The sequence below is a fragment of the Gigantopelta aegis genome, chromosome 9 (assembly GCF_016097555.1).
Source record: "Gigantopelta aegis isolate Gae_Host chromosome 9, Gae_host_genome, whole genome shotgun sequence".
Taxonomy (NCBI): Eukaryota; Metazoa; Mollusca; class Gastropoda; order Neomphalida; family Peltospiridae; genus Gigantopelta; species Gigantopelta aegis.
The window spans coordinates 57,065,164-57,090,424 of record NC_054707.1 but is presented as its reverse complement, the minus strand read 5'-3'; the positions used below and the strand labels follow the sequence as shown (position 1 = coordinate 57,090,424).

Here is a 25,261-nt window from a genome sequence, read left to right as displayed (position 1 = left end):
CAATAATTAAACAACAATAATTTCCAAGAAAAAACTATTCGTAATAACCTGTTGTTCAATATCAAGTAAAGTTTAAACAACACAATCAGAGAAAATAATAATAATAATAATAATAATAATAAGAAGAAGAAGAAGAAGAAGAAGAAGAAGAAGAAGAAGAACAACAACAACAACAACAACAACAACAACAATAAAAATAGCAATAATAATAATAATAATTACAAGACCACCATCGCTACAAACAATGTATTTATAACAACTTAATACACAGAGGAGAATCGATCGCAAGAACCATCACAGGTCGAACCAAAACTCTAACAATGAATCGCTAAAATAAATACAACAAAAACTATTTTACAAAAGGAAAAGATAAAAAGAACAATCTAAAAACACAGGTATAAAAGCATTGAGACCCCATGTGTTTTTTATTCTCGTTCCCACCAGGACGTTATAAGATACCAGGAAACAAACATTGTGACAACCAAAAACAAATTGTACATACAGACGGCGATATTCGAAAGGAGAAATATATTTAATCTACAATACGGTATCAGAGTAGGAAAGTCTCTTTTATTTGGAAACTGAATAACAACATTTATTCAAATTTGCATTACAGCTAAACATCTATAAAGAGTTGCACACGAATCACTACGCATTTTTACATGGACTAAAACTAATTTTGAGGGTAAGATGATGGAAATACATGGTAAAAAGGTCTCAGGTTAGTATATTTTGCCCGAATATCTCTATAATTTTTGCACGAATTTGAAGTTTTGTTCCAGCAGTCTCATTAACTTATGCTGGTGGACTACTAGTTACCGAGTACATCAATAGCCCTGTTGCAATTTATTAAAATTGCTGTATATTAACACTAAATTTAACACACACACAAACACACACACACACACACACACACACACACACACACACACACACACACACACACACACACACACACACACACACTCACACAAACACAGGCACACACACATACACACATACACAGGCACACATACACACACACACACACACACAGGCAAACATACACACACACATACACACACACATACACACACACACACATATATATATATATATATATATATATATACATATATATATATCGAACCTGTATATAACGGCCACTCAAGGGACCTGCCAAAAGTGACCATTATGGACAGGTGACCGTTAGATCAGTCTCGACTATATATATATACACCATCGATGGTGTTACTGGATCAAGAAAAGTAGATGGGGGCACACGACAGTGCTATTATAATAGGCTTGAACAGAGTGTTTCACAGCACACATTGTGAACTACGGTTAATTGGGATTCCATTTGTGTGGATGTCCCGATGGCCGAGCAGTTAATGTTCTCTGGCTGCCAAATGTCATGCGAATCGATGCAGTAGGTTCGAATCCTGCAAGTTTACACTGTGTGCTTTTAAATGTTATACACGTACACGTGTTTAAAATTCATCCAGAGTACTGGGTGCATTTCACATTTGAATACTAGTATATGATTTTAACGAGCAAAACTGCAAATCTAAGGTGAAATCTATATCACTGATTCTATTTTATTTCATTTTGAAAATATAAATATTGATTTGTAAAACTTGAAAACCTATAATAAATACTCGAACGTCCAACACCAGACATCTTTGTCTATTTAGTTTGATAAACACACACACACACACTCACTCACTCTCTCTCTCTCTCTCTCTCTCTCTCTCTCTCTCTCTCTCTCTCTCTCTCTCTCTCTCTCTCTCTCTCACACACACACACACACACAAGCACGCACACATACACACATTTATTACTTTTTATCAACATAATCATTTACCAAATAGAATATACCATAATATTTCCCATATCTCCTCACTCATCAGAAATATTTACACATAACCATACAGAGGAGCAAATTTACAATTAACTAATTTATTAATTTTGGGGTCTGGTCAGTTTGTGCCTTCTGGCGGGTTTAGCCCACCTCAAGAACGAGTCATTTATGTTGCATGAGGGTATGCTGAACATTTTCCTATAAGTTTCGTTCTATTACTCAGTGACCTAATCTGTGATGTGGTGTATGACTCCATGTATGTGAAGTACGTGTAGTATTTTTATATGCCATTTAAACAAAAGCAATAACGCTCAAATATTACAACATCGATTCTCGAAAATTGGTATGTATTGAAAGAAGACAATGTATATATGCCAAAAAACTTACTGCATGAACCAATTAAAACTGCGATATCACTGGCCATTGATCCAGAAGTGGCTGCGTTAAACTGTGCGGCGGGGGTGTTAGTTTCAGTATCACACCCAGCTCCACTGGCAGAAACGAGACACGCGGAAAACTCCTTCCCCGCCCTGTCAACAAGCATACGTACATACCGAATCCCGGTAGAATAGGACATTAAACAACATACCTTAACAAAAAGATATTAATGTATGACACTGTTTAGAGAGTAGAGTGTATTGTAATGTGGTGTGGTGTAGTGTGGCGTGGCGTGGTGTGGTGTGCTGTAGGGCAGTGTGGCATGGTGCGGTTTTAGTGTAGTGTAGTGCAGTGTGCTGTGGTGTAGTGCAGTGCAGTGTAATGTGGTGTAGTATAATATAAACTGTATTAATCCGTGTAACAAAGCATTACGTATCATCACATGTACGTGAAAAGCTTCTCTTTTTCTTTCATGCGATTCTTAGATTTGTGCCGTTCACAATAACGACAGAATACGACACGGATAACATTTTACCAAATCTATATTTTCACTCTTCTGCCAGCTGAAAACAAAATACATATATTGGTATATTGTGTGTTATTGAATGAACGATCTTGGTTTTTGCCATGCTTAGTTTGGTTGTTCCAAAGTACCACTTTTCTCTGTTAATTAAACAAAACAGTAAACACGAAGTCCACTGGATATGTCACCCGGCGGTTATCGGGTTCACGTGCCAGTATCGGCTCCAACTAACGTCAACAAAGTTATAGTTTGTTTTGTTTAACGACAACACTAGAGCACATTGATTAATTAATTATCGGCTATTGGGTGTAAAAAATGTACTGCTACAATTTTCCAAATGCAGCAAAGGATTTTTTATATGCATTATCTCACAGACAGAAAGCACATACCACGGCCTTTGATTAGTTGTGGTGCACTGGATGGAACGAGAAATAAAACTCCAATTAAAGAGTCCTACCCTGGTCTACTTGGAGCTAAGAGTAACTTGTATATCAAACGTTGTGGTATTAGTGAATAACTAATGAGTTACGAGGAATTATGAATTATCTGTCCCGAGCCTATGGCGATGGATTTACAACATTCATTCACAAAGGATAGATTGGGTTATCTTGCCTTTGTTAAAGTGCATACGAAAGACTCATTGTTGCTATTTGGTAATAGTAACCTATGTGATTGCAACTAATTTCATTTCTGACCCAAATCCATGCATTTCAGTCAAAGAGTCTGGGCGGGAAGTAGCTCAGTGGCAGAACATTCGGCTGAGGCGCGAGTGGTCCTAAGCCGATCGCCGTCCCTACCAGTTCCCCACGACTGGTACATCAAACACCCTGGTATGTGCTGCCCTGACTATGGTGATGTGCATCTAAAATATCCTTGGCTGCTTTATTGTTAAGAGTAACCTATGTGCAGGTAGCGGGTTTTCTCTCTTTCTCTCTCGACCAATTGTCGAAATAGCCATATTATGTTAGACATTAAATAACCGAAGGGGCGCGGGATGTAGCTCAGTGGTACAGCGCTCGCCTGATGCGCGATCGATCTGGGATCGATTCCCGTCGGTGGGCCCATTGGGTTATTCCTCGTTCCAGTCAGTGCCTCACAACTGCTGTAGCAAAGGCCGTGGTGTGCACTATTCTGTTTGTGGAATGGTGCATATAAAAGATTCCTTGCTGATCATTGAAAAGAGTAGCCCATGAAGTGGGGACAGATGATTTTCTCTCTCAATATCTGTGTGGTCCTTAACCATATGTCCGACGCCATATAACCGTAAACAAAATGTGTTGAGTGCGTCGTCAAATAAAACATTTTCCTCCTTTAAATAGCCGTAGTTTAAAACGTGCTCAGGTGTCGTTAAACAAATGCTATTTTCCTTTTCTTCCAAGAGACAGACAGAAAGGAGCTTGGTTGTTGGTACGAACATAAATTATGTCATCATCGTCGCCGTCTTCATCTACAATTTAGCGCTCACCTGATGCGTGGTCGATCTGGTATCGATCCCCGTCGGTGGCCCATTGGGCTATTTCTCGATTCATCCAGTTCACCACGATTGGTATATCAAAGGCCCTGGTATGTATTATCCTGTCTGTGGGATGGCACATATAATGCAAAAATGTAGCAGGTTTCCTATCTAAGGCGATATGTCAATATTACCAAATGTTTGACATTCAATAGTTGATGATTAATAAATCAATATGCTCTAGTGGTGTCGTTAAGCAAAACACATTTTTTTCCATCTGCAATTTAATATACTCACATGCACTTAGCGGCATCATCAGCCCCCTGGGCGCCAACAGCAGCAGTAGTGGGAAATACGACTTATAAATAGACGTGAAAATCAACATTAATTTAACGCCGCCAACACTGGGACATAGTGAAATATATATGCATACATTCCACCAACCCATCCGAGGCAGGATGTACCCCAGTGGTAAATATCTCGCGTGATACGCGGCCGGTCTAGGATCGATGCCCGTTGGTGGACACATTGGACTATTTATCGTTCAATCCATTCAACTGATTGGGGTTTTCTCGTTCCAATCATTGCACCACAACTGGTCAAAAGCCGTGGTATGTGCTTTCCTGTATGTGGGAAAGTGCATATAAAAGATCCATTGCATCATTAGGAAAAATGTAACGGGTCTACGAGTCAGAATAACCAAATGTTTGACATCCAATAGACGATGATTAATTAATCAATGTGTTCTAGTGGTGTCGTTAAACAAAACAAACTTTTATTTAGCCAGTGCGCCCCGAGTGTTATGTCAAATACCGTGGTATGTGCTATCCAGTCTGTAAGATGGTGCATACAAAATATCTCCTACTACTAATGAAAACATGTAGCGGGTTTTATATCAAAATCTAAAATGTATATATTATTTGTAAAATGTTTGGCATCCAATTGCCGGCGATTAATAAATAAAATCCCACTCGTGTAGCTACGCACAGTTTCAAAATGTCCACATGCCTTTAAATGGTCTAACCAGAACCCCACGACTAGTATATCAAAGGATTGTATATGTGCCGTTCTTTCTGTGGGAAAGTACACATAACAGACCCTTTGCTGCTAATGGGAAAATGTAACAGGTTTCCTCTCAAAACTAACAATCTACTTTTGAATCATCTAGAAGTAAGGCTGTGTCCTATAGACCACGTTTATTATGTCAACCTTTCTGTATTAAATGGGAAAACCACAATTAATGGCTGGTGTTTTGTTAAATACTGTGAAATCAGTTTTTATATTCACTTACATTCTCTGCCTATTGATAATGAATAGGTATACTTCATCACTGCAGTTCACTGACCATATCAATGTATCCCAACAACGATGTAATTCGTCAGACATCAACTTTTCTCACCTTAACATTGCAAATTGTACTAAGTATCCGATTATGCCTCTAATATCACCATAATAGAAGCTAGGCTATATATTCAAAATATACAAATATCAACAAAATGGTTGTTGCCCTGCAAAACATATTCAATTTTGAAAATACAAGCCCCCACCCACCCCCACCCTCCACACCCTCCACACACAAACAAATTCACCTTGAAGTCGGCGAACTTTGGTTAAATATCTGCGTTTAAGGGTTGTATATGGTTTCAGATGGTACTGGCTTTACTACAAATAAAATACCTACTTGTAGATGTGAGGTAAAGGCTCATTTTGTTTCACTAACCAATCTGTCTGTGCAATCTGTATTCAAGAAAAGTACTCAAACAATTTGTGTAGCCTCTCTGGAGACTTATATTCACATCAGAATCTAAGTCTATAACTTGAAAGTTTAATAAGTAAATACTCAGGCAAAATTGTAGGATTATTACTTTTGCAAAGCATTGTATCATAGGAAACGTAGCACAACCTTAAATGGAATAGGCTATCATATGAGATGCAATATTTTCATATTTCCTTGATGTTCCCGCATTGTGTATTGCAGGTTTTGCAAGTAACTATTGTTTGGGCCAAAATGAGAAGTTTCACCTCAGCAATCATGCATCTAATCCGGTGTGTTTATTAACAACAACCAAACATGTCCTATTCGAATGAAAATGTGGCTATTTCACAGCTAATTACAATATAATTTCCAATAGCTGTCGGGGAACAAATAGTCGAACAACCTTTACACTGACAAACAGGCTTATGGGGAGAATGAAAGTGATGAGGTCTGGCTGAATATATGATTAAAATTCTACTATGTGTACATCATTAGGCCATTGATCATTGGATGGTGTATAGTATTCAGTAAAAATACTCTTTGTTAGAAAGAAACCATTGAGTATCCTGTGAATATACGGCTACTACAAGCATTGGTTATGGTCATCATTTTCAGGTATAGCTGAAACACACTAGCATACTAGAAATCGGAATGTCATGTGAGAAATGGTGACGATGGACGACTTACAGTTTCTGATAAATTGTCGAGAAAGTATAACAGTTGATAAAGTGTATATGTATATCCATTATTATAGAAAGAAAATGGGAATGATAAAACTATAAACATCAATCACTTATAATGTGCGTGCTTAGTGTCGTTTACGACAGCAAGCTTGACATTGTGAAATACCTGATCCATGCCATGTAACTTTACATGTAGATTGAAAACGAAAACAAAAAGATCGATATACCTTTAAAAATTAGTAGCTGGTTTCAAAATCATTGTTTTAGCTGATGATAAACATATAACAATGTCATTTCGTTCTTTTCTTGGTGCTATTCTGTTAGCCATCTTGAATTCAATCAATTTATCAGTATTAGAAAGTGAATGTAAGGACTCAATTCATTGCACCCTAGGAAACCTTGTGTTAGAAGTACAAAGTATTGTTTGAGGTAAACTAAAATGTGAGATGTAACAAAGTTCTGATTCTTGGCGGCCATTTTGATGATCATGTTGGATTTAAATGATGATGCAATATCTCAATTAGCAAATGTTGTTATAAATCGATCCCTTGGCCCATACAATTAAATTACTCACATCAACATATTTGCCTAGCTGATGTTAACTGTGATGCATTGCACTTTCCGTGTTCGGGATTCTGTAGTGGCGGTCATCGTGGAGTTAAATGATGTTACATTGCCTTAATAAACTTTGGGTAGTTCAAAATTAATTTCTTGACCCCTAAAACACCGTAATAGACATCAACAATTTTGTTATAGGTGATAAAATACCCTAAATGTTGCCAGTTATGTGTTTTGGCAGTCATCTTGCACCCCTAGGATCCACAATCAGAACCTTCGAACGATGCCAAAACCGCAAAGAATAATTGTGGGTACCGATATGCAACGTTCAGCCAAAAATGAGAGTTTGACAAACAGACTACTAATTTGTTGTGGCTTCGTTTATTAGTCCCTTACCGGTCCAACCAGAGAGGACTGTAGGTTTCATATGCGTCCTTCTGTGTGTCCGTCTGTCCCACATATAGTCGTCCTGATGGTTTTTAATAATGCCTTCAATATTGTATTGCTTTACTGGGCCGAATTTACGAAGCCAGTTTTTCTTAAACGCAGGTGTTTAAGCATTGTACCTGTATGTAGTTACACGCGTGAAGTCTTAAACACAGGTGTTTAAGCATTGTACCTGTATGTAGTTACACGCCTGTAAGTCTAAAACAGGTGTTTAAGCATTGTACCTGTATGTAGTCTGACGCGTGAAGTCTTAAACACAGGTGTTTAAGCATTGTACCTGTATGTAGTCACACGCGTGAAGTCAAAAACAGGCTTTGTAAATTCGGCCCATCATGTTCTGTTACAGATCATGTTTTGAATTCCATGACAATTTACACATGTTCAGTTATTGCTCTAACACGTAGGAAATACGAAAATGTGTTGGGCCTGTTAGGGAATATGTATTTCCATGGATTTTCATGGCGATATAACCATTTCTGACAAGGTTATGGATCTTGAAGTTAGGATATACAAAACTGTATTTTCCGGATTTTTGTTTTTTGCAGTGCACCAAAATATTGAGCTGGGGTGTTTTTATATAGCTTTATTATGTTCTATCACAGATCAAATTTGACTTTCATGTCAATTTACCCATTTCTCACAGAGTTATTGTTCTTGAACTTAGGAGATACGGAAATTTGTTGAGCTTTAGCAGTATTCTGAGAATGCTTGTTTAATATGTAACTGAGTTGATTTAAAAAATAATTCCGAGCATCAGTTCGCATAATCATATTATTGATCATAAATAGTAAACGTTTAGCTTTCAAAGAAACCTTAAATATTTCCTCGTGTATTCACACCAGTATGTCGTCTAATGTTGTAAAGTCATGAATCCACTGTTAGAACATTGTCAAATAACACCTCAATCCCCCCCCCCCCCCCCCCTACCTTCGTGCGAAAAAGAAAAAGAAAAAGCCTAATTTTAATTAACAAATAAAATTATAGTTTAATTGGACTATGGTCCTTTACAATCTTTTTTACAAATAAAAGATAACGATGCCAACTTTCTAACACAGATACTTTATTATATGTATTACTTTATTACGAGAAGCACAGAAGTGTTTAAACAGAGTAAGAGACATGGTTGATATGATTCGGTGAATGCCATTCACGTCATATATCCACTGTAGAGAGTCTACAATAACGCGTCAGGAATGAGTAGACTAATAATCACAGTACGAGTCTACAAGCTGAAAACTGTTAGTGTAGCACTTGGCTAAATGTCACAAGCAGGTGGGAGTCAAAACTTGAGGTAAGACACAAACAGAGCCGACACCATTATGACGACAGATGACTTCACTGCGGTGGATCCAGCATACGAACCTGAAATAAAATATAATCGTAATTTTAGTCATACACTAACGTAAACGTGGACACACACATACACAGACACACAGTCTCTCTCTCTCTCTCTCTCTCTCTCTCTCTCTCTCTCTCTCTCTCTCTCTCTCTCTCTCTCTCTCTCTCTCTCACACACACACACACAAACGCCACGCATTCCAGTAACACACTTACTGTTCGCATTATCGGTCTGAAAAACAGTTTTCGAAGGCAATTATTTCCCTGAATTTGTTGAATATGATTTTTAAGTTTTTTAAATGCGTATCTTGAAGTTTCAAATGTATAGCTTCAGTGTTTTGGGGTTTTTTTTCTTAAGCTTTAAGCCTAGCACATGCATCTTTATTTTACCAGTTGTACCTAACGGGCTTCCATAGCAAATCACCCAAACCCGAAAGCAGACTTGCTTACATTCGGCCTTTGCTTTGGCCAACGAGTTGGTTTTCATCGCGGCCTGATCTGTGGTTCCATCACACGCCTTCTCAGTAGTGGGTTTCATTTCTACGCAGCTGGCGTATGTAAATGCGTCCCTGAAAGGAAACAAAAGGAATATTTCTGTAATTGCACGTCATATTTTAAAACTCCTGCCATTTGATCTCTGACGTCAAATTATTCTGACACTTGGTGGAGAGAGAGAGAGAGAGAGAGAGAGAGAGAGAGAGAGAGAGAGAGAGAGAGAGAGAGAGAGAGATACAGACAGAGACTGAGAGACAAACAATTACAGAGGGAACCCGCTGCCGCCACATAAAGCAGCAATATATATTTTACGTGCAAGTTCCCATAGACAGGGCAGTATATACCACGGCATTTGATGCACCATCATTAAACCATTAATTACAGTCATAATCACAAGTATTATAAATATTAGTACCACCATGTGGGTTTTTTTAAATACGACTAATGATATCAGTAATAATATTTAATGGAAATATTTATGTGCAGAAATACAATGTCAAATATAAAGGTACAGCTTGCTTACGCGCATTTTGTTGTATCTTTCGTTGTCGAGCCCCAGGCGAGGACAGCAGTTTGAAAATCCTTCTGACACGCGGTACACAGAGCATCAAGTGCTGAAATAAAACCGATATATTAAACTGCAATAACTTTTAAAATGAAAAATTCCTTTAAAAAAAACTTTTGACGAGATTATCTGGCAGTTATTAAATTCTAAACAAAATTATTTAATTATTTCTGTTTTAAAAATAATACCCAAACAACATCAACAAGCTCTACTTCTACTGTACTACTACTGCTACGGCTACTGCTACTGCTACTGCTACTGCTACTGCTACTGCTACTTCTAATACTACTAAAGCTACTAATATTTTCACCACCAACACCACCACTACTATTACTACTACTACTACTACTACTACTACTACTACTACTACTACTACTAATAATAATAATTAGAGTATGGATCACTATTTAGAAATCGTATGAGCAACCTCAAACCCTAAGAGTAACCAGCCAAGAAGACCCTAGTACATTTAAATCTTTAGATCCAAACACATAAAGGTTCACATGAAATAAGTAACTAATTATTGAAATATTTAGATCCAAATACATAAAGGTTCACATGAAATAAGTAACTAATTATTGAAATATTTAGATCCAAATACATAAAGGTTCCTATGAAATAAGTAACTAGTTATTGAAATATTTAGATCCAAACACATAAAGGTTCACATGAAATAAGTAATTAATTATTGAAATATTTAGATCCAAACACATAAAGGTTCACATGAAATAAGTAACTAATTATTGAAACAGACACTAAACACTGTAACGTATCAACTGCAACTGTTATTACATAAATAACTTCTTTTATCACTATTTCCAACTAAATGGAAAATTGCTCATGTAAAACCATTATTTATTAAATCCCGTGACAAGAGCTGTCCTTCTTACATATCAATATCGTTTTGAAAGAATCGTATTTAAACACTTTTGTAATATACTGAAACAGCATTGGAAACGCACCACCAGTTGATGATAACAAATGTGAATGGGGAGTATATCAGTATTAACAATATCAATGAATAAGTACCGTACTACCTTATAGAGGATGCATAACGACGAATAACTTACAAAAACGATTGCATGAACACTCCATGAAACACAACACCAAAAGACAACATATTACATGCATAACATGGAAAACGTAAATTGAATGTGCAAATCATGCTGATTGGGGCTATAAAAGATAGTCTCTGAAAAGCCACTTTCATTTATGAAGTAGTCTTTGAGGGAATGTTAAACAAGTGATGGCAAGGTTGACAGCATTTCGAGTAGAGTCATGGCACAGAGGTTTCATTCCCAGTCTGGAGCTCCACGCGGTAAGACGTGTTTGTTTCGCTTCTGCACACTGCACGTGCTTTCGTGTGCTCGACTTGGGGGTCCTTCATTTCATTGTTTTTGTCAGCGAAATGAAGTTTTCTACTGGGATGTATGCGGCCATTGGAACTGATTGAACGCTGGAACGCTTCTCGTTTCGAGAGCCTGCACCACCAGGTTGGATTCTTTTTTAGCGAGATTCCTTGCCTCCACGTCATTTCTCCGTCTGACTGTCGACTTGGTTTTTTTAGTGACTCGTATGACGGCAGAACGCCACGGTTGTTTGTGTTTAGTCTCTACATGTCCGAGCCTGTCCTAGCAGCACTGGAAGATTGACCGCCCCACTCTAAGAAGAAATAGGAAGCGGGGTCGGCCCCTACTACTCTTTTTCTGACTTTACCTTGCTTTATAGTGATAACATGTCGTATCCTCCGGAGTCGGGCCCGTCCGCACCTCTATACCAACCCATGACGACTGGACTATACCCTAGTCTGATACTCTCTCTTGTTCAGACGGATACGGCTTCTCAAGATCTGTATTTCAGCACAGCACTACACCTTCAACGTCTATCGACTGTCAATCTAGGGGTTTTCTTGACGGGATGCAACCCATCTCGTCCCTTTAAGCTGTGCATCCAAAACGGCCGTAACGAGGCCACTCGCGTGGACATATCGATCGGACTTTAAACTTTTAGATCTGCGTTCAAAATTTTATGTCGAAATTATTTCTTTTTTTAATATTATCCTCTCTTCTTTCTCTTATTTAATTTTGGACTGTCCTTCTAAAATGCTCCAAATTATATAAATATTCGGCCGAGCAGTCAATTCTTTTTTATTTTTGGCTTGTAACCTTTTTTTATTTTATTTAATCGATTAACTTCTTTACTAATTGCTATTTTCTAAATTCTGTCCATTTTCAACACCCCCCCCCCCCCCCCCCCCATCCCGAGTCAGGCCACTGATCTTATCGGACGTCGGACTCGGGATGGGCGTGCTCGAAACCCTAGTGGTATATGGGCACGTTAAACTAGTTATCATCATCATCACAGAGATTTGGATGCCACTATTCAACAATCACTAGACTCCACAGGAGATATCAGCAGATAGGAACCACCAGGGACCGTCCACGTCCAGGCCAACGACGTGTTACGACACCACGACAAGATCGCCATATTGTTCGCCTCCATAATTCGTGATCGATGGGATGGAAGGAGTGTCATGGTGTGGGGCGGGATCAGTTATCATCACCGAACAGCACTCCATGTTCGCCGTGGCAGAATGAATGCCATTTACTACCGGGATAACGTCTTGCAAAATCACGTCATTCCCTTCTTTCATCAGCATAAGGATATGAACACATTTCATCAAGGCAACGCCCGAGTGCACACAGCACGTGTATCTAGCGAACAATAATGTCCCTTTGCGAGAATGTCCAGCACTGTCCCCTGATTTATCGCCAGTAAATAATCTGTGGGGTTATCTTGGTCAACGCATCTCACGTCGTCCACAAATCAATAACCTTAGAGAACTGGTAAACGCACTACAGTAGGAGTCGAATGTTATTCCCCAGAACACTATTCGCAGACTTGTTGGGTTGATGAGAAGACGCGTTGCATGGCTTGTGTTGCTGCAGATGGTGGTCATACACGCTATTGACCTTTCATAGTGACCCCATGTGTCTTTCATACGTAGATGAGTTAAAACTATTCAATGATTGTGCATCCTTTTTTGTTTGTTGTCATTATCAATCATTTCATTTATTGCTGTTCACAACAAAAACATTTATTGATCAGGTATTCTTTTTGGAATCCAAACATTTCTTGATGGTGCGTTTTCAATGCTGTTCAGTATATTTTAATATCAGATAGTATGTTTTATTAATTGCATGGCACGTCAGAATATGTGAGTAACTTCATACTGGATATTTTGTGACGTTTTCGTTAACATGTCCAAATCATATAAATAAGTTACTTTAGGTTTACTTTATAAACTAGATTGTTACCGTATTATGGGACAACTTCTTGAGTGGGTATGAAATTGCAGATTAAATAGAACGCAGAGAGTTTTTATTAATGATTCCTTGTTAGTCCCCTACCGATCCAACCGGAGAGGACTATAGGTTTTGTCTCCGTCTGTCTGTATGTTCAACTCTCTTTCTGTTTGTCTGCCTGTCTGTCTGTCCCAAATATATGTATATATATATATATATATATAGACCACGTTTGACTTTCGTAGGGATTGGCCCAATTTTTACAGTTATGAGCCTTGAACTTGGACCCAGATGGGACAAATATTGCTTTAGCAGTACTCTCAGAATGCTTGTTCAGGAAATTATGGCAAAAATAGTTAAAAGTTATTTAAAGTTTGTTTTGTTTAACGACATAACTGGAGCACATTAATTAGTTAACCATCGGATGTCAAACATTTCGTAATTCTGACTCGTAGTCATCAGAGAAAACCCGCAACGTTTTTCCTAATGCTGCAAGGGATCTTTTATATGCACTTTCCCACAGATAGGAACACATTCCACGGCCTTTGTCCAGTCGTGGTGCACTGGCTGGAACGAGGAAAAAACCCAGTCAGCTGAATGGATTCACCGAGGTGGTTCGATCCTGCGACGCAAGTACCTCAAGCGATCACTCAACAGACTGAGCTAAATCCATCCCCGACAAAACATAACAGTGAGAAAACAAAAACAAAAACAATCTACGTCTCAACATCAAAATGTATGTGAAAAAACACAACACAATACAAAACAACACAACACAACACAATATTAATATAACAGCATAATTATGATTCTAGGGCATAATTCCCCCCGACCATTTCCCCCGGTATATCCCCCCAGTAAATTCCCCTCACTTTTGATATATGTAATAGTTATACGAGGTGTATCGGTGAATATCCCAACAGTTTTGGTCATGAGGCCTCCGAGGCGAAGCCGAGAATGTTTTCACGACCAAAACTGTTTAGATATTCACAGATACACCGAGTAATTTGGGTATAACTGACTTATACCCCACTTAAGGTCGCGTTAATAAATTATATTTGTTCTATAGCAATTAAAATCAATAAATAAAAAGTATTAAATAATGAAACGAAAATAACGTGGACCAGACGTCGTGAGCTTCACATTTTGTTCCGTAGCAGTAAAACTGTCTATTTCGGTTGTTCGTGTCGCACGTCCAAATGTAGCCCCAGTACTCTGACTGTAGAGGGTTAGACGGACATTTGGACAGATATTCAGCCCTACAGTCAGAGACCAAGCCATGTAATTTTCGGAGGGGGAGGGGGGAACACGCCAGTACTAATATATTAGATTTTAACGAGTGTTTAACAACACACATTGTGAACTACGGTTAATTGGGATTCCATTCTCTGGCTGCCAAATGTCATGCGAATCGATGCAGTAGGTTCGAATCCTGCAAGTTTACACTGTGTGCTTTTAAATGTTATACACGTACACGTGTTTATAATTCATCCTGAGTACTGGGTGCATTTCACATTTGAATATTAGTATATGATTTTAACGAGCAAAACTGCAAATCTAAGCTGAAATCTATATCATTAATTATATTTCATTTTGAAAATATAAATATTGATTTGTAAAACTTGAAAACCTGTATTAAATACTCGAACGTCCAACATCAGACATTTTTGTCTATTTAGTTTGATAAACACACACACACACACACACACACACACACACACACACACACACACACACACACACACACACACATTTACACATAACCATACAGAGGAGCAAATTTACAATTAACTAATTTATTAATTTTGGGGTCTGGTCAGTTTGTGCCTTCTGGCGGCTTTAGCCCACCTCAAGAATGAGTCATTTATGTTGCATTAGGGTATGCTGAACATTTTCCTATAAGTTTCGTTCCATTACTCAGTGACCTAATCTGTGATGTGGGGATAACGTCATAACGTGGTGTATGACTCCATGTATGTGAAGTACGTGTAGTATTTGTATTTGTCATTTAAACAAAAACAATAACGCTCAAATATTAAAACATCGATTCTCGAAAATTGGTATGTATTGAAAGAAGACAATGTATTTATGCCAAACAAACTTACTGCATGAACCAGTTAGAGCTGCGATATTCTTGGCCATTGATCCATCAGTGGCTGCGTTAAACTGTGCGGTGGGGGTGTTAGTTCCAGTATCACACCCAGCTCCACTGGCAGACACGAGACACGCGGCAAACTCTTTCCCCGCCCTGTCAACAAGCATACGTACATACCGAATCCCGGTAGAATAGGACATTAAACAACATACCTTAACAAAAAGATAGTAATGTATGACCCTGTTTAGAGAGTAGAGTGTATTGTAATGTGGTGTGGTGTAGTGTGGCGTGGCGTGGTGTGGTGTGCTGTAGTGTAGTGTGGCATGGTGTGGTTTTAGTGTAGTGTAGTGTAGTGTAGTGCAGTGTGATGTGTAGTGCAGTGTAGTGCAGTGTAGTGTAGTGTAGTGTAGTGTAGTGTAGTGTAGTGTAGTGTAGTGTAGTGTAGTGTAGTGTAGTATAATATAAACTGTATTAATCCGTGTAACAAAGCATTACGTATCATCACATGTACGTGAAAAGCTTCTCTTTTTCTTTCATGCGATTCTTAGATTTGTGCCGTTCACAATAACGACAGAATACAACACGGATAACATTTTACCAAATCTATATTTTCACTCTTCTGCCAGCTGAAAACAAAATACATATATTAGTATATTGTGTGTTATTGAATGAACGATCTTGGGTTTTGCCATGCTTAGTTTGGTTGTTCCAAAGTACCAGTTTTCTCTGTTAATTAAACAAAACAGTAAACACGAAGTCCACTGGATATGTCACCCGGCGGTTATCGGGTTCACGTGCCAGTATCGGCTCCAACTAAAGTTAACAAAGTTAAAGTTTGTTTTGTTTAACGACACCACTAGAGCACATTGATTAATTAATTATCGGCTATTGGGTGTAAAAAATTTACTGCTACAGTTTTCCAAATGCAGCAAAGGATTTTTTATATGCATTATCCCTTTCTCTCTCGACCAATTGTCGAAATAGCCATATTATGTTAGACATTAAATAACCGTAGGGCGGGATGTAGCTCAGTGGTATAGCGCTCGCCTGATGCGCGATCGATCTGGGATCGATTCCCGTCGGTGTTACGAGGTTCTTGGGCTATTTCTCGTTCCAGTCAGTGCCCCATAGCTGGTGTAGCAAAGGTGCATATAAAAGATTCCTTGTTGCTCATTGAAAAGAGTAGCCCATGAAGTGGCGACAGCGGGTTTCCTCTCTCAATATCTGTGTGGTCCTTAACCATATGTCCGACGCCATATAACCGTAAACAAACTGTGTTGAGTGCGTCGTCAGATAAAACATTTTCTTCCTTTAAATAACCGTAGTTTAAAATGTGCTCAGGTGTTGTTAAACAAATGTTATTTTCCTTTTCTTCCAAGAGACAGAGGTACGAACATAAATTATGTGATCATCGTCGTCGTCTTCATAAACAATTTGGGGGCTGGACGTAGCCCAGTGGTAAAGCGCTCGCCTGATGCGCGATCGACCTGGGATTGGTCCCCGTCGGTGGTCCATTGGGCTATTTCTCGTTTCAGCCAGTTCACAACGACAGGTATATCAAAGGCCGTGGTATATGTTATCCTGTCTGTGGGATGGTACATATAAAAGACCCCTTGCTACAAATGCAAAAATGTAGCGGGTGTCCTCTCTAAGTCTATATGTCAATATTACCAAATGTTTGACATTCAGTAGTCTTTGATTAATAAATCAGTGTGCTCTAGTGGTGTTGTTAAGCAAAACACTTTTTCTCATCTGCAATTTAATATACTCACGTGCACTTAACAGCATCAGTAGCCCCCGTGACGCCAACAGCAGCATCGTAGGTAGTTTTACATGCATCACATGTCTCACCTCTGATAGTCTGGATAACACCTGTACGGTAACATGTATGTTACGACCCATTTTGTAATAAATGACCCATATTATATATATATATATACGTACCCATTTTGTAATAAACGACCCATATTAAATATATATATACGTACCCATGTTGTAATAAACGACCCATATTAAATATATATATACGTACCCATGTTGTAATAAACGACCCATATTAAATATATATATACGTACCCATGTTGTAATAAACGACCCATATTAAATATATATACGTACCCATTTTGTAATAAACGACCCATATTAAATATATATATATGTACCCATTTTGTAATAAACGACCCATATTATATATATATACGTACCCGTTTTGTAATAAACGACCCATATTAAATATATATATGCGTACCCATTTTGTAATAAACGACCCATATTAAATATATATATATACGTACCCATTTTGTAATAAACGACCCATATTATATATATATATATATATGCGTACCCGTTTTGTAATAAACGACCCATATTAAATATATATATACGTACCCGTTTTGTAATAAACGACCCATATTAAATATATATATACGTACCCGTTTTGTAATAAACGACCCATATTAAATATATATATATATACGTACCCATTTTGTAATAAACGACCCATATTATATATATATATATATATATACGTACCCATTTTGTAATAAACGACCCATATTAAATATATATATACGTACCCATTTTGTAATAAACGACCCATATTAAATATATATATATACGTACCCATTTTGTAATAAACGACCCATATTAAATATATATATACGTACCCATTTTGTAATAAACGACCCATATTAAATATATATATACGTACCCATTTTGTAATAAACGACCCATATTAAATATATATATATACGTACCCATTTTGTAATAAACGACCCATATTAAATATATATGTATGTACCCATTTTGTAATAAACGACCCATATTATATATATATATATATATATATATGCGTACCCGTTTTGTAATAAACAACCCATATTAAATATATATATACGTACCCATTTTGTAATAAACGACCCATATTATATATATATATGCGTACCCGTTTTGTAATAAACGACCCATATTAAATATATATGTACGTACCCGTTTTGTAATAAACGACCCATATTAAATATATATATACGTACCCGTTTTGTAATAAACGACCCATATTAAATATATATATATACGTACCCATTTTGTAATAAACGACCCATATTAAATATATATATACGTACCCATTTTGTAATAAACGACTCATATTAAATATATATATACGTACCCGTTTTGTAATAAACGACCCATATTATATATATATACACGTACCCATTTTGTAATAAACGACCCATATTAAATATATATACACGTACCCATGTTGTAATAAACGACCCATATTATATATATATATACGTACCCATTTTGTAATAAACGACCCATATTAAATATATATACGTACCCATTTTGTAATAAACGACCCATATTAAATATATATATACGTACCCATTTTGTAATAAACGACCCATATTATATATATATATATATATATATATATATATATATACGTACCCATTTGTAATTAATAAATACCTAGCTATTAGTGTTTAATCAATTCCTATATTGTCATTAACAACCGCCAATTATGTAAGAAATAGATGCACAATCTATTATAATATTTGACCCATTTCCTTACATGTTACATATAGCAAACAGACATTACGTACTCTTAAGTTGAAAATAATAAAACATATTGATATCAAAATGGAATGAATGAATGAATGAACGTTTAACGACACCCCAGCACAAACATACACATCGGCTATTGTGTGTCAGAAAAGATATTTATATGGAAATAGTATTTATATAATTATGTAAAACCACAGTGTAAAGAGCTGCGGGGAAAAGTATAATAGAACAACAACTAAACGCCAATAAAATATAGACTAAAAGAGATGAGGTAAGGATAATATGATTGATAGATATACTTTCCAAACTGACATCATGATTCCAAAACATGCAATTTTAGTACTAAGTGTCTCCACCGTAGCGTTCTAGAACTATACACTATGGTTCCCAGTTGTCAAATGTTGTATGTAAACAGAGGCTTGTTTTATATTTGTACTTCCCTATTTGTAATTTGTTTTTAATGAAATTTTTATTTCGGTTTCATTTAGTGTAGTCTATTGTAAGTTTGTTTTATGTATGTAATACTTTACGTTAACAATTACTCAATTTACAAATGTGTTTTTACTCTTTATAATTCCAAATAAAACTGTGGTCCTAGTTAAGTGGATAGAATTACATTTTTGTAGTAACCATTCTTCTATAATACTCCTGAGTTTTAGTTTAGGGAAGTCATAAAATAGATCATGAAGCGCTTATGACTTGTTACAGATATTAGAATCAATCAGTGGGTTTTGTTTATATATTCACTGGGTTTTATATGACGAGTGTGAATCTCTCGTTAACTTATTCTATTTCTTATCATTACTCAAGGCAGTCCAAAAGAAGTCATGACAGAGTTTAGACGGTATACAGCAATATAAGAGCCTCTGTCTACACTAGTGCTAGGGGTCGTTCCACGAAGCGATCTTAACGCTACTGTCGTCGTAAATACCTACCATCGCGACCGTAACCTTTTCGTACGATTGTCAGCCCTTTTCTGTTATCTGGTCGGACGATACAGGACAGTGGGTTATGGTTAGTTGATAGTTAATGATACATAAGTTGGTGTAGTGGCCTTATAGCTACCCACTGATTCGCTAAACTCGCTCTGGGTAAGAGCCGATAAGTAATTAACCAACGTTAAATATATCTGAATAAAGCCATCACTGTTAAAGTAATTAACCAACGTTAAATATATCTGAATAAAGACATCACTGTTAAAGTAATTAAACAACATTAAATATATCGGAATAAAGCCATCGATGTTAAAGTAATTAACCAACGTTAAATATATCGGAATAAAACCATCGGTGTTAAAGTAATTAACCAACGTTAAATATATCGGAATAAAACCATCGATGTTAAAGTAATTAACCAACGTTAAATATATCGGAATAAAACCATCGGTGTTAAAGTAATTAACCAACGTTAAATATATCGGAATAAAACCATCGATGTTAAAGTAATTAACCAACGTTAAATATATCGGAATAAAGCCATCAGTATTAAAGTAATCAACCAACATTAAATATATCGGAATAAAGCCATCAGTATTAAAGTAATCAACCAACGTTAAATATATCGGAATAAAGCCATCAGTGTTAAAGTAATCAACCAACGTTAAATATATCGGAATAAAGCCATCAGTGTTAAAGTAATCAACCAACGTTAAATATATCGAAATAAAGCCATCAGTGTTAAAGTAATTTACCAACGTTAAATATATCGGAATAAAGCCATCGATGTTAAAGTAATTAACCAACGTTAAATATATCGGAATAAAGCCATCGATGTTAAAGTAATTAACCAACGTTAAATATATCGGAATAAAGCCATCGATGTTAAAGTAATTAACCAACGTTAAATATATCGGAATAAAGCCATCGATGTTAAAGTAATTAACCAACGTTAAATATATCTGAATAAAGCCATCGATGTTAAAGTAATTAACCAACGTTAAATATATCGGTATAAAGCCATCGATGTTAAAGTAATCAACCAACGTTAAATATATCGGTATAAAGCCATCGATGTTAAAGTAATCAACCAACGTTAAATATATCGGAATAAAGCCATCAGTGTTAAAGTAATCAACCAACGTTAAATATATCGGAATAAAGCCATCAGTGTTAAAGTAATCAACCAACGTTAAATATATCGGAATAAAGCCATCAGTGTTAAAGTAATCAACCAACGTTAAATATATCGGAATAAAGCCATCAGTGTTAAAGTAATCAACCAACGTTAAATATATCGGAATAAAGCCATCATTGTTAAAGTAATCAACCAACGTTAAATATATCGGAATAAAGCCATCATTGTTAAAGTAATCAACCAACGTTAAATATATCGGAATAAAGCCATCGATGTTAAAGTAATCAACCAACGTTAAATATATCGGAATAAAGCCATCGATGTTAAAGTAATCAACCAACGTTAAATATATCGGAATAAAGCCATCGATGTTAAAGTAATCAACCAACGTTAAATATATCGGAATAAAGCCATCGATGTTAAAGTAATCAACCAACGTTAAATATATCGGAATAAAGCCATCGATGTTAAAGTAATCAACCAACGTTAAATATATCGGAATAAAGCCATCGATGTTAAAGTAATCAACCAACGTTAAATATATCGGAATAAAGCCATCGATGTTAAAGTAATCAACCAACGTTAAATATATCGGAATAAAGCCATCGATGGTAAAGTAATCAACCAACGTTAAATATATCGGAATAAAGCCATCGATGTTAAAGTAATCAACCAACGTTAAATATATCGGAATAAAGCCATCGATGTTAAAGTAATCAACCAACGTTAAATATATCGGAATAAAGCCATCGATGTTAAAGTAATCAACCAACGTTAAATATATCGGAATAAAGCCATCATTGTTAAAGTAATCAACCAACGTTAAATATATCGGAATAAAGCCATCATTGTTAAAGTAATCAACCAACGTTAAATATATCGGAATAAAGCCATCATTGTTAAAGTAATCAACCAACGTTAAATATATCGGAATAAAGCCATCGATGTTAAAGTAATCAACCAACGTTAAATATACCGAAATAAAGCCATCATTGTTAAAGTAATCAACCAACGTTAAATATATCGGAATAAAGCCATCAATGTTAAAGTAATTAATCAACGTTAAATATATCGATATATCGGAATAAAGCCATCAATGTTAAAGTAATTAACCAACGTTAAATATATTGGAATAAAGCCATCGGTGTTAAAGTAATCAACCAACGTTAAATATATCGGAATAAAGCCATCGATGTTAAAGTAATTAACCAACGTTAAATATATCGATATATCGGAATAAAGCCATCAATGTTAAAGTAATTAACCAACGTTAAATATATTGGAATAAAGCCATCGGTGTTAAAGTAATCAACCAACGTTAAATATATCGGAATAAAGCCATCGATGTTAAAGTAATTAACCAACGTTAAATATATCGGAATAAAGCCATCAATGTTAAAGGAACTGACCTGCGAGAGCCACAAAGAAACACAGAGCGTTCATCTTCCACTTAAATATCTGCTTCTAAACGCTTTGAAACGGGATTTAATTGTGTAAAACGCTGGAGTGATGCGAGCTTAATAATCTTCAATATTTATATACTTGTGTTGCTATGAAATATGTTATATATAAACACAGTTGTGCTAAGGGGTGGAGGGAATGGGTGGAACTGGGTTTTTTTGTTGTTTTGGCGGCCATTGGTTCATCATTTTGAGTGGAGTCTATTTTTGTATAGAATATCTAGCGGACATAAATGCTCTACTTCCAAGGGGTGGGATTTCAGTTCATGTATTTCAGCTGTCAATCTTCCAGTTAGATTTTTACTGGCTCAGAACAACTGATTTTTTCAATATGACCGAATTATGAACACATACAAAGACAATTAAGTGTTTGTACAGTTATGCCATGGAAACGCTGTTGTCAGGCTAAACAACCATCGGACTACGTCCGAACCTGTCTTGTTTCGACTGAATCTTCCCGGAGGTGAAAACCTTTTTTTTTTATAAATAGAATGCTCCAGTGATCAACAATCATCTGTAACAATGTTCACGTCGCTGCTTGTCACACACGCCCGGACATAATATAAGAGACTCTTGTTATTGAAATATTAATACATTCTCTTGTGGAGTAATTAATAGTGTTCGGTCCAAATATTCGAATTTATGCTCGCTAATTTGCTATTTGAAATATTCAAATATTATTTTCAAGTATTGGAATATCTGGGAGGGTTCTGTCCAGATCGTTTGTGGAAATGACTCTAAATGAGATGGATAATGTGGTTTCTTTGATTTCTAAAATCGGTCCTGCATGCTTGCTTGCCCCTTTTATTCAGCCGGAAACATAAGCAAGTCTTAAGTTTCATAACAGAGTAAGAATAGTGACGTCAATCCAATGGCGTATACATTGTCCACTTGTTACATATTGCAATGTGTCTGGGTGTTGTTTAAAACATCCATCCGAATCCGTTCGGTCGGCAGCTCAAAGTGTCTCTCGAAATCGCTTAACGCTTAGCACGGTCTAAAATGCAAGATTTTCGGGTGAAACCCACAGGAAAAAAAGAAAATGCAAAAACGAAAAGCCAACAACTGTGAACTGATCTGGTGGTTTCATGTATGTATTTGAGTTCCCGCGGCATATTGGTTTTTGGTCATACTATTTTTATGTTTTTCATAATTTGATATTAATAATTCAGTAATACTAGAAGTCAAAATATATACCTAGGTTACCTACTTGTCACTGCTGCATTATGATTTTCTATTCTGTCGTAACTTGCTCTTGGGTGGTTATTAAATGTTTATTACACCTTTAAAACTTTTTTTTTTTAAACTCGTTAGTTTGATGAGTCAGTTGTTGTTTATTTGGTATTCGAATATTCGCTCGTCAGACTGCCTTTATTAGTGGCATAGGACGAGGATGTCAGGTGGGTGCAGGGAAATACACAGAGACTGGGAGAAATTGGCAAGTTTTTATATTAAGATGATGATAATGATAGGCAGAAGGTGATAGATGAGAAGGAAGGAAAGAAATGTTTATTTAACAACGCACTCAACAAATTGTATTTACGGTTATATGGCGTCAGACATATGGTTAAGGACCACACAAATATTGAGAGAGCAAACCTGCTGTCGCAACTTCATGGGCTACTCCTTTCGATTAGCAGCAAGGAATCTTTTATATGCACCATTTCACAGACATGTTAATGCACACCACGGTCTTTGATATGCCAGTCGTAGTGCACTGGCTGAAACGCGAAATAGCCCAATGGGCCCATGGACGTGGGTCGATCTCAGACCGACCGCGCATAGACGAGAAAGATGAATGAAATTGTGAGCAAGCTTTGGCAGGATTTGAACCACTGTCGTCAGCTTGATTGTCTAGTAGCTTATACACTAGTCCACGGAGCTCACTGTCATCATCATCATCATCATCATCATCATCATCATCATCTTCTTCTTCTTCTTCTTCATCATTATTATTAACGATACCTCGGTACATTTTTAAATGTAATGGCTGGGACGAGAAAAAGCCCGTGTCCACTTATAACGATCGATCCTACCACCCATCGCACATCACACACGGACAGACATGTGTTTTAAACAATATTTATTACAGTACCCATCATTTGCGGTTTTTGGGATCAGCCAAAAGGCGTACGCCTCTCCTTATATGTTTACAAATGTGTCATATACGGCCAAGATGACGAAACTAATAAATTGACTTCTACAAACAACGAGAGAGACAGAGAGAGAGAGAGAGAGAGAGAGAGAGAGAGAGAGAGAGAGAGAGAGAGAGAGAGAGAGAGAGAGAGAGAGAGAGAGAGAGAGAGAGAGAGAGAGAGAGAGAGACAGACAGACAGACAGACAGACAGACATATAGTGAGAGAGACAGACACACACACAGACAGTCGTAGATGGTGTGTGTGTGTGTGTGTGTGAGAGAGAGAGAGAGAGAGAGAGAGAGAGAGAGAGAGAGAGGGGGAGAGAGAGACAGGTAGAGAGATGGTGAGAGAAACAGAGAAATGGAGAGGGGGGAGAGAGAGACAGAGATAATGGGTGAAAGATAATTACATTATTTGAAAACGTTTACTTTCTATAATGAAGTCCTGAACAGATTGGAATATACTAGGGGTGGGGGGGGGGGGGGGGTGGTGGTTCGAAAATTCTGCTCACCAAATAATAAAGTGGTCGGTCTGGGATCGATCCCCGTCAGTGGGTCCATTGGGCTATTTCTCGTTCCATGGTATGT

General features: G+C 36.8%; 1 protein-coding gene across 1 annotated transcript; it reads right to left on the bottom strand.

Moving 5' to 3' along the window:
• Nucleotides 1-8,681: 8,681 nt before the first annotated feature.
• On the bottom strand, nt 8,682-22,612 carry LOC121382118. Its single transcript, XM_041511621.1, has 6 exons — nt 22,486-22,612; nt 17,209-17,308; nt 15,447-15,589; nt 9,995-10,085; nt 9,427-9,545; nt 8,682-9,000 (listed from the first exon to the last, which is right to left on the bottom strand). The coding sequence occupies exons 1-6, from the start codon at nt 22,517-22,519 to the stop codon at nt 8,918-8,920; spliced, it is 570 nt and encodes a 189-aa protein (XP_041367555.1). The 5' UTR covers nt 22,520-22,612; the 3' UTR covers nt 8,682-8,917.
• Nucleotides 22,613-25,261: the final 2,649 nt, after the last annotated feature.